Source organism: Ziziphus jujuba, chromosome 1 (genome assembly GCF_031755915.1).
Source record: "Ziziphus jujuba cultivar Dongzao chromosome 1, ASM3175591v1".
Taxonomy (NCBI): domain Eukaryota; kingdom Viridiplantae; phylum Streptophyta; class Magnoliopsida; order Rosales; family Rhamnaceae; genus Ziziphus; species Ziziphus jujuba.
The window spans coordinates 6535832-6547873 of record NC_083379.1 but is presented as its reverse complement, the minus strand read 5'-3'; the positions used below and the strand labels follow the sequence as shown (position 1 = coordinate 6547873).

At 29.1% G+C, this 12042-nt stretch overlaps 1 protein-coding gene across 1 annotated transcript; it reads left to right on the top strand.

Moving 5' to 3' along the window:
* Positions 1-4475: 4475 nt before the first annotated feature.
* Positions 4476-7252, top strand: LOC107406007 (glucan endo-1,3-beta-glucosidase 11). Its single transcript, XM_016013091.4, is given in 4 exon segments — positions 4476-4998; positions 5094-5630; positions 5633-6153; positions 6459-7252. Coding segments are annotated over 4 exon segments (1212 nt in total). The 5' UTR covers positions 4476-4931; the 3' UTR covers positions 6546-7252.
* The last annotated feature ends 4790 nt before the right edge of the window (positions 7253-12042 follow it).

The following is a 12042-nucleotide window of genomic DNA, read 5'->3' as shown; positions in this document are numbered from 1 at the left end:
TATCAATTCAAGCTTTTAAATTTTTGATTTTCTACAAATTAATTTAATTCCCAACTTTACCAAACAAATTGGTAGTTAGTTCATCGTCATAGTTGCTTTATTTTTATTGATGATCATTCTAATATCTTTCCTCACAAACCATGCGACAAGTTTATGGATGAAATTATTACTAATTTTTTTGGCCTAATTGTAACAAAATGAAAAATTAAGAGTTTAAATCATTACTTTTGATAATTAAAAAATATAAATTGTAAAATTCTACAAATCAAAATACCAAACCAGCTTATGAGAGTATTTGGACAATATTAAATAACTGTTTTGAACATCTAGAAAAATATTTAAGCAAAGTAACTAAAGATCAGCTTTTCAGGAAATACTTCTAAAAAGTAAAATCAAAAGCAAAAACTATACCTAATAGGATTTAAGATCAAAACGTAGCAAACAGAAATCAAGGAGTAGTTAGCCTAGCATGCACTAGAATTCTTATTCTTATTCTTATTTTTGTAAAAAATGCTATTTGTTATTCATTATTAAAATTTATATATTATGTGATAATTTAAATAAATGTCCAAAATGAATATCTTTCAAAATTAGGATATTAAAATAAAAAAATCAATACATAATGAAAATATATTAATTTATAATTGTTATGTTAATAATTCTAATAATAATAAATAGTTTTATTTTTTTATTTTTTTATTTTTTTATTTATTTTTTTAAGTTGAGGTGCACACCTGGAAGTGTAGGTTCGCATAGAAAATCTCCTGTACTGGCGGTTTTATTGAAATTGACTTATCTGCTCATTTGGTCAAAAACAAAACCTAAAAACCCTCATACACTTGACTTTTCAATTGTCCAAAAACATAAACATGTTAATAATATATATATATTTATATAAACAGACGGGTCAAAGCCTAATTTTTGTTTTTTTGAATTTGGGTCATGCATAATTACGACAGTGCGATGTGGAATTGATTAATAATTTAATATACGAAGAAGAAAGTAAAGTGGTATCCAATGTGTATTATTTGTAATATAGTGCTATCCAAGCTTAGCTCAAAATACGTTCCGTGATAAAACCAATTTTTTCACACACAAACAAAACTTGTGATTAATTTGAATTTATCTCATTTAAAATATAAAAAAAAAAAGCGTGATAAAGCCAATTTTTTCGCACACAAACAAAACTTGTGATTAATTTGAATTTATCTCATTTAAAATATAAAAAAAATTAAAATATATATGTATAATCATTTTATAGTGTAGACGTTTATATTTTTTAATCGAGAAAAATTGTTAAAAACGATGTTTTATAAAAAAATTATTATTAATAATATATACAAAGATGATGATTTTTAAAAATTATTATCATCAATACTACATATAAAGATGATAATTTGTTTAAAAATCATCACTTTTGCAGACTTAATATAATAAAAAAATAAAAATATCGGTACCATAAAATTTCATTATATATATATAATATTTATCATAAACATGTGAATGAGAAATGGACATTTCTAATTAGTAGGCTAGCCACCTAATTTTTAGGTGTAACATCACGTTTTAATGTCTGAGAACTATACCTTATATCAACACACATAGATAGTCACTAGTGTCGGCTGCCTAGAATCTTCCTTCATTTTCACCCATCGTCCAGGTTCATGCATGGAAGATGTGTAGATGATGAATTTAAGTTTGAAGCTTACTCTACTAGGAAACTTGACACATATACCATTCAAGCATTGAAAATAGTATCCGATATAGATCAATTACGGGGAGTTTTTACTTTTCCTTCATCTTCCTTTGCGGCGAAACATAGATATATACATATACACACACACACACACACACACATATATATATATATATATATACATACTATGTACCAATTTGTGCATGTGTGATAATAAAAAAGTTTAAACACACTATATTTGACTGTATTAGAAAGGGTGTGTCGGTAGATAGAAAAAGCGTTGTTTCTGCGTATACAAAAACAAGTTTGTGTTGTGATTTGTTTTGCATACATAGATAGGCAAGGAAAATTAGAAAGGAAGGAGAGCGTAAAAATGTTTAAGATAATGACACTTGGGGTCTTATCATTCCAACGTATTGAATCCAATACCTTATCCACTTCCGTACCAAACATTGTCAAACTTTGTTATGGGGTGTCTCTTTTACAAAATGACGTTTGTTTATCTTTGAATTTTTTTTTTTCCCCAACGAATTAATACAAAAAAAAAACTTATATATATATATATACACACACACACACATTGTTTTTCCTTTGCATAAAAAGTACCCTTACAGCTATATTCTACTTAATTAAACTTCATGACTCATTTTCCACTTTTTTCTGTTTTCTTTTTTATTTTTTTGTGGGGAATGTTAACTAGGGGGTTAGATACCTCCAAGATTTTGAGCCAAATTACATTAATTAATTCCATCATTCTTTTGTTTTATTGTTTAATTGTGTGTTGTTGTTGTTGATTATTTTTACTTTAAGTACTTTTCGTTCTACCATATTTTATAAAATGAGGTCGGTATTCATGTTACAACTTTTTTTTTTTTTAATTATTAATTGTTTAAGTTCCCTCATGGACGTATCTTTTCTTTTCTTTTTCTTTTTCTCCTCCTCTGTTTAACTCATATATATTCCGATTTTGTACAGCCACATCCCTTATTTTTGCTTTTTATTTATCTTAAAAAGTATGAATTTAATCATTATTTTCTAAGAGACAAAAGTCCTAAAATATATGCCTTTTCACCTACTTTTTCGTCCATAATAATTAAACCATTCTAATATGACAATAATCAATTCTAATATGATCATTTATCTTTAACAATTCTCCTGTTTGATTCATGTCCCTATTATTGCTGAGAATGTAATCATGTCCTTCATAAGTTAATTTTTCTTTTGTTTGGATAATCTTTTTTCTTGTTTTTAATAAAGGATGTATCCTATACTGTATATAAATAAGTATAATTTTTTTTGTAAGAAAAAGTATAATTTTATTATTTTATTAAATATATATGCGGTAGAACTATAATAAACAATGGTATAGTCTTATAGGGGGAAAAAAAAATGGTATACTCTAACATTTTATTGGTTTGTGTCATTATTGGTGGAAATATGACATTGCACTTTCAGAAAGGGCCTGACTTATTCAATTTTTGCAAGGCTGAAAAAATGTGAAAGAATTTCCTTGGTGTGCATCATTCATGAAATTTATAGGATAAATCAACAAAATTAAGGGAAAAATCAAAAAATTTCCATTGGAAGTCATTAACAATCAAACACCAAATAGTAAATACTAATATGCATAGTACTGTAGTAAAATGTACATTTTATTTGTTTTAAACAAAACCCCAAATGAATTCGCATAGCCTAAAATCTTGAAGGAACTTTTACCCAAGTTATACTCCTTTTTAAAATATAAGCTTTTACATATATATATATATATATATATGCATTATATATATAAGGTCATATATATATATATATGCATGCATATATATATATAAGGTCTTTTTATATCTTCCTAAAATCTTAAAAGTGTACATATACATATTCTTACTTTTTTGCAATTCGTTTTGCCATTAAAAATATTTCACAGCAAATTAGGGTACAAACTGGCCCAACGAAATGCAAAGTAAGCTACAACAGGCTCAGATTCCTTCTCCTAGTCTTTTTTTAACCTTGGCTGAAGCAGCAACGCACAACTGACCTCAAAGCTATCCTCAGACCGTCCCAAAGAGAGTATTATATTCAAACAAACATTTAATTAATCATTTGCTTCATTCTAAAGACTTAATTATTAGATTTAGTGGGTAAATCTAACACTATTTATTTAAATTAATCTTGCTTTTTTCTTCTTTTATTTATTTATTATTATTTTTTTTTTTGCAAGAATCGGTGCTCTGTTTTTATTATTCATAATTATGCAAATAATTGTGTTTTATTTATTTCTTCTCCACTCTCTGTTTTCTTGCTAAAGATACAGAATAGAAGATCTTGATCATGTTCCATTCCTGATATGATGATTCACAATGCATCTTGCTATTAATTCCCTTTGAGAATATACCTGTATAACGTGGATCTGTTGTACAATTCAAAGATGGCAAACTACCTTTAACTAAATCACTTTTTTTTTTTTTTCCTTTTTTGTTTGCCTCTCAGAAGACTTATCTCTCTTTTCTTTTTTGTTTATTTTTTTCCCCCTTTCCAAATCCTACAAATTAAGAAGAAAAAGAGAGTAACAAAATTTTGATTGAGTAATCATGAAGAAGATTTATGGTCCAACGTTATTACTTTAATATATATATATATATATATATATAAGGTTGAAAATAAACTATCTATCTCAAAATTAAACCTCATAAGGGTGTCCTAGAAGCAAGGCAATCTAATAATTTAGGTTGATTATTTAATCAAAGTAGAATCCCATTATAATAAAAACTAGAGCTATAAAATTTAACCCCATTACAAAATTTTAGGATCTCCATATTATTCTTGCCCTAAATATTTGACCAAACTTAATTGGATCTGCCTTTACTTTTGTTTGAAGAAAGTGGCCGGGCCATTTTAGTCATATGAGGTCTAGTGGGGGAATTGGCGTGGGTTGGAAACAGACCAGCCCTCCCTAAAGAAGAAGCTATTTGTGGGAAAGGTAAAGGGAAAAGCCAAACACTCTTTTAAAACCAGTTAAGGGGTAAGACCCCAAAAGACAACATTGCCAAGGCAAGCTAAAACCCCCTCCTCTCTAACCTCTCCCACCCATACCAAAATTTCATACAAGAAAAGAAAGGAATTCATTGACTCTCCCCCTATATCTCTCTCTCTCTCTGCTCCCAATTTTATTTCTTCAAACTCCCCACTTGGTTTCCCAATTTGGAATTTATTCACAAACTCTCTGCAAATCTCTTTCAAGATGGCAGTACTTTTCAGCAGAATTGTCATGATTCTTATTCTTCTTCTTCTTTCTCTCTGTTTCTCAGGTAACCTCTCTGCTTTTTTTTTGATATTATCTCTTTTACGATATCACATTATTATTGTTACAGTATGGTTTTTGTTTTTCTTTTTTCTCTCCCAGGAATTTCGTCCTTTGGAATCAACTACGGTCAAGTTGCTAATAATTTGCCACCACCTGATAAAGTCCTTGATCTCTTAAGCGCCCTGAAGCTCACAAAAGCAAGAATTTACGACACCAATCCTCAAGTCTTGACAGCATTTGCAAACTCTAACATCGAACTCATCGTCACCGTAGAGAACGAAATGCTAGCCCAATTGATGAGCCCTCAGCTTGCCCTTCAATGGGTCACGACCCACATCAAACCATACTTTCCGGCCACGAAGATCACCGGAATCGCCGTCGGAAACGAAGTATTCACCGACGACGAAACCACCACGCTCATAGCCAATCTTGTCCCTGCGATGGTCAGCATTCATGGAGCTCTGGTTCAGCTTGGCCTTGACGCATACATCAAAGTCTCAACCGCAAGTTCTCTAGCAGTTCTTCAAGAGTCATATCCTCCATCAGCTGGTAGCTTCAAAACAGAGGTCTCTGGTGTCATGTACCAACTGTTACAATTCTTGTCAAGCACAAAAGCACCTTTTTGGATTAATGCCTATCATATTTCGCTTACAAGGACGACCCTCAGAGAATCTCTTTGGACTATGTCCTTTTCAATCCCAATTCAGGAATGGTTGATCCTTACACAAAATTACACTACGACAACATGTTGTATGCTCAGGTTGATGCAGTGGTCTTTGCTATTGCCAAGATGGGTTTCAATGGCGTAGAAGTTAAGGTTTCCGAGACCGGTTGGCCTTCGAAAGGCGACGAGAACGAGGTCGGTGCGACGGTGGCGAATGCGGCTGTTTACAATAGGAATTTGTTGAGAAGGCAATTGGGAGGTGAAGGGACACCATTGAGACCAAGGATGAGGTTGGAAGTCTATCTGTTTGCTCTGTTCAATGAGGATTTGAAACCCGGACCGACTTCCGAGAGGAATTACGGTCTGTTTCAACCTGATGGAACTATGGCTTACAATGTGGGACTGTCTGCTTTGTCAACTACTAGTGCTTCTTCTTCTTCTTCTTCTTCATCAACCTCATCGGCTTCTATTTCTTTTACTTCCTCTGCTACCAAGGTAAAAGTTAAAACAATAGGTTCCTAATTTTGTGCATATGCCAATCTTTTTTATAATTAAAAAACATTTCTTTTTATACAGAGGAAAGTGTAAATAGGCCTAAGGCAAATTATGTATATAATGGTGGCAATGAAATGAGCAATCTGTTCATACTTAAAGAACAATTTTTATTTTTTTATTTTTTGGGTTCTGTTTTATTTTTGTTTTCTGTAATTCCTGGGTGATTTTGATGGACAGCTATATCTGATTTGTTTTGTTTTATTCCATTTTTTTTCTGCTTAATATGGAATTTATATGTGAAACAGGCTGCAAAGATGGAAAATCAAAGCTTGGTGTACTGGATGTTTGTATATTTGCTGACCTTCCAAGTTTTTATGAGAAGGCCATTTTGAGAAAAAATGGAAGTTTATGTAAATATATTACCCTTTTGGTAAGGAAAAAAAATTTACTTTGGAGGTGGTGTGTTTTTTTTCCTTTTTGGGTCTTTTTGTATTTCAGGACCCAAAAAAAGGGAGACCCACTTCCCAAAAAAACAAAGGCACCTGATCATGATATCCAATTTCCAAGACAATTCCAACACTCTCTGTCCAAAATTATTTCATCATTGATGGATATGAAAATGAGAGCTTACTTCTAATTCTCCAAACAAAACCAAGTACTTCAAGTAGGCCAGACATAGATGATGGACCTCATCAGCTGGTTATACCCCACAATTGTATCATCCACACTGCTAGAACCTCGACCTCCTGATCTCCGTCGGACGAAAAAAAGAGACAGCTTATTTATATTATTATTAAAGAAAAGAGAAAAAGTCCATTATTTGACTACTAGTGAAACTTATATGTTGTAGAGAATGAAAATATTTCTCAATTTAATTATTTAGTGATTAATTGTAACGAAATATTGTAAGTTTTTAGAATGCAATTAAATTGCGACGAAATATGTTGTCAGAAAAAAATATTTCATTCGTGTACCCCATAGTATATTAGCCAATTTGACTCATCTGGTTGGTTGTAAGGAAAAGATCCCTCCTTTTGGGACGTGGAATCCATGACTATTCCTAAATCTATATATATATATATAAATTTTCTTACCTTAATTGCTTTGTTTCTCTCTTTTAAATCTTGAAAAATAAAACTTTAAGTTCATGAAAAGAAAGGTTCATAAGCTATTTGTTTGGTTCTTTTTATTATCTTGAAGCGGACAATGGGCGGCCAAACTTTATTCCTCTGGCCTAATAACCGTCAGCAAATGGTCATTGCCGTCCCTTTATACAAAGGAGCTTTTATTAACTTTTATTTTTTATTTATTTCTATGTTTTTTTTCTTCTACGTATAAAAACGGTGTAAGGTCAGCCTTTTGGTTTAAAACCCTGATAAGGGAGGCTATATATGGTCTACCCATCCTACATCAGCCAACGTGGTGCACATGCAGACCAACAATTTTATGAGACCCCCACTCAGAATTTTTTCTCCATTTGGGTCGTCCTTAAAAATATACCAAAGAAATTAAAAAGTAAAGAGATTCTTGCGCTGATCGAATTGTGTTTTTCTTTGAAAGAGCCATACAGCTTTTCTTTTTCCTGCGTCAGATAAACAACGACTGTATAGTTTTCTGTAGAAAATTGTATTGTTGGTCGGCTGTTTTGTTGGCTTTTTGGGCTAATGACACGTCAAGTGGGGATGCATATCATGTAAGTTAGGGTCCCATTACACGTAAATGAGCATGTACATTTGCTTCTACATGTCTATTTATGTTTTTGTTTGAGAATTGAGAGTGAAAAATAGAAATCCATGAAAGAGAATGTCAAATATTGGGATCCCTCGTGAACTTGCTGGCTTCCTTAACAGCAGCTAACATGTCATTCATCCAAACTGTTTTTGCTAGGGGTGGACATGGATTGGGTTGATTCGGTTTTAGACCGAAATATAATTTAATCATATTTATCGGTTTATCTAATATAGAATTTAAATTAAATTATTGAAACGTTAAATCCAAACCAAACCATTTATAATCGATTTAGTTTGAATTGATTAGTCGGTTTGAAACTTACTAATTTATAAATATATAATACAAATAAAAAATTTTCCAAATACAAAATATAAATATTAAATTATAATTATCCAAACATAAAATACAATTAGAATAATACAACATAGTCTATAATGGAAAATAAAAAAGAAAATGTAGCAAATAATACACATCATGCACTTATCAAGCAACAAGTATTAATGTCATCATCTCACTTCCAAATTAGAGTTACAACTTACAATTGGATTTGGGATTGGGGATGTAAAAAATATATATATTAAAAATTAATATATAAAAATGAAAAAAAAATAATTAATTTTTTAATTATATAATATATTATTTGGATTGAATTGGATTTATATTTTCAATTTATATAATTTATAATATTTTAAATCAAATCCAATCCAATTGATATAAAAATCCAATCTAAATTGTTAAAAATGGATTGAATTGGACGGATTGAACGGGTTATATTGGATTTTGCCCACATCTAGTTTTTGCTATTTGTTCAAATTGCTAATTTGGGATATATGTGTATATATATATATATATATATATATTAGAATATCAAGATATCCAGAGGAGATTATATTCAATATATATTATGATAAAAAATTCTTAATTTATATATATACATATAAACAAATTTGTTAAAAAACGCAAAGATTCTTACTATAAGATTAAGTTTATAGAAAATGGACTTTCATTTTATTTATATTTTTATTTAACACTCTCTTCAAATGTAGGCTCGCCTCTTTTGAACTTTCTTTCTGAATCTTTATATGTGTTTTTCATTTATTTATTTATTTTAAATTGAGTTGTTGAATTTTGAACTCAAAACTTGTTAGATTTTTGACTCTTATACCATGTTAAAATACCACTTATTAAATTTATGGAATATGAGTTTTCGTCTTATTTATATTTTTTTTTAACAGACATTGATGATTTTTCAATGCCAAGAGACTATTTTTTTTTTTTTTTCATACGAATCATCGACAGTCTCGTGGTATTAAAAAATTGCCAACACCCACAAACAGGTTTATGCATTATATAACAAGATTGTACATGCACACATGCATATATATATATATATATATGTATGTATGTATGTGTGACAGTTTGGCTGAAAATTTGTTTAATTCGTGCTCGCCAATAATATTGTTAAGTTAAATTTGACCATTAATGTCAAAGAAAGCATAAGTACCATTCTGTAGCTGGTGGCTTAATTCACGCCACTAAATTATGAGGGACATTATTGAGATCTTGATTTGAAGCATTAATTCCAATGCTTGATGAATATTTTCTATATCATAGGTGTTTTGTCAATTTTCTTCCACGTGCACATTTTTGTTCTTTTCTGTTCCATTATTTTTTATATGATTAATTTTTTGGGACTAAATTATTTTCTATATGATTTACTATTGGCTTTTTAATTACATATGGATGATGTATGTAGTTCTAATTTCCTCCAAAATCTAGATTCAATTATGATAATTTCACCAAATTCATTAAGTTAATTATCTTAGGTTGGAAAAGTCAGTCGTGAATCATTGTTTGATATGGTTTACTTTTTCAATAAACAGTACTTATTGATTATCATGAACTTTTTTATTTGTAAAAAATGAGAATTTAGCTACAAATCGATAAATAATTATTGATTCAAAAAAGATATTTTAAAAAAAAATGAAAAAGTCAAAATTTTTTATTTCTGCTAAAAAGATTCTATCTTAAACTTATAAAAAAATTTTACAAAATATTAAATAAACATTAAATGAATTATCATAAATATTTTTTTAAATTAACAACTAAATACTTATTAGTTTTCTAATAAATTTTTTTAACATAAATTCTATTGCAGAAAAACTTTACAATCAAAAACTTTTACACCAAAACCAACGATAATTGTTATTATTATGATTATCCCATTTGTAATAAGCGATAACCAGTCCAACGCTCCAACTTTGATGATTTGTGCTATCAATTAAGAGAACTTTTTTCTTTTCTTTTCGTTTTATTTTTCTTTTTTTGGGATACAGCTTTTAAGCAAACTTTTGGAGTTTGTAGATGATAATAAAGGATTCAAAATCATAGCATGCCAAGAGAAGTCCATAGGGTCGGATGCTGGCATGGACTATATATGAATCACCATACACCATTATACATAAACATGATTTTGTCGGCACAATGATGTGACAGAGAATATATGGCACTTCTTTTTTGCATATTAAGCTTAACCGGCCAAGCGTTCGAATATTTGTCGTTGAATTTCCATCTTAAAAGCCCAAGTGGATTCATTCATGATTGTTTTCTAAAATAATTTCGAAGTTGATAATTCTATTTCCACATATGATGCGGCAGTTCTTTGAGGTGTATAACTACAATTTATTTATTCAAACTAAAAAAGAAAAAAAAAAGTACAATTTATTTATTTATTTTCTTTAGAAATAATATTTATTTATGTAATTTTTTGAACCGAATATGTGACCTTAGCAATGACAGATTGCATCATCGGGCTATCAATAATAATTTTATTTTTTCTGAAAAAGGTTACCAATAATAATACACAATAATTACTAATTACATCTTTATCAAAAAAAAATAAAAATTACTAATTACATCCATTTTTTTATTATTATTTTTTGAATCTAAAAGCATGTTGAGACAATGGGCCAATACCAAAGCCCATATTAGAAACTAATCAGTTCAACATCAAAAAGTGCCGGAATTTATACACCAAAGATATATATATATATATATATATATTTTTTTTTTTTTTCTCAACCAAAGTATAATCGAGAATTCTGATTTCAATGATTTGTTAATTGTAGTACGGATAGAATAATATATGATAAGATGGGATCGTGATTAGGCTTTTGTTATTTAATAATGGTATCTTTAATTGGTATACTTCCTCGAAATGCTTTTATAAAGAGGCATCCTCTTTTGTCTTTTGGAAGTTTTTTTGTAGAGAGTGGGTGAAAAAAGTGTCTTTAGACCTGAATCGAAGGGGTCGATTGCTCTAGTGGCTCTCACTTGGTTTCCCAAGTCAAAAAGTGCATAAACACATTACATTCTTTTGGAAAGGATAATATTTTTAATTTTTTTGTTTTTTATCAGAACAATTATTATTTTATATTAACTACCTACTTTTTGTTTTCTTTTTCTTTTTTTTTTTGATTTGTTATATTTCCTGATTACCAGTCTTCTTAAGTTTTCTTCCCACAAAAAAAAAAAAAAAAAAAAAAAAAAAAATCTTCTTAAATTTATCGTTCAAACTTCTTTAGTTTTTTTCTTTTTTTTTTTCTTTGAAAACCAAGTCTTCCTAAGTAAGCTCTAATACTTTTACAATTTTAGAGACACTGATTCATATTTATAATTTTTAACCAAAAAAAAAAAAAAGATTCATAGTTATAATTTTTTTGGGTATCATGTGGCATAATGTTAGTGCTATATACTATTATTAGTTTTTCGTTCATTACGAATCATTCACCAGAAAAATTGACAAGTCAATTGTAGCATGAACTCAAGTATGAAGCTTTTATATCAAGTGAGTGTCCATATTTTAAGAAAACGGTAATATTGTATTTGGATTCTTTTAATTTATAAGAAATGCAAGAATCCCATCAACTTGGCATCATAATTGAATACCACTCAAGTAATTACACTAAAATAATGCTAATTTTTTTTATGATGAGAATATATATATATATATATATATATATATATGATATTTGTAGATGGTAATTTAAATTATTATTATTAAAGAGTTTGCTTTTAAAATTTTAATAAAAAAATTTAGAATTAAATACCTTTAATTAAAATTTGCTAAATAAAATGGTAATTGTTATAAATAATGAC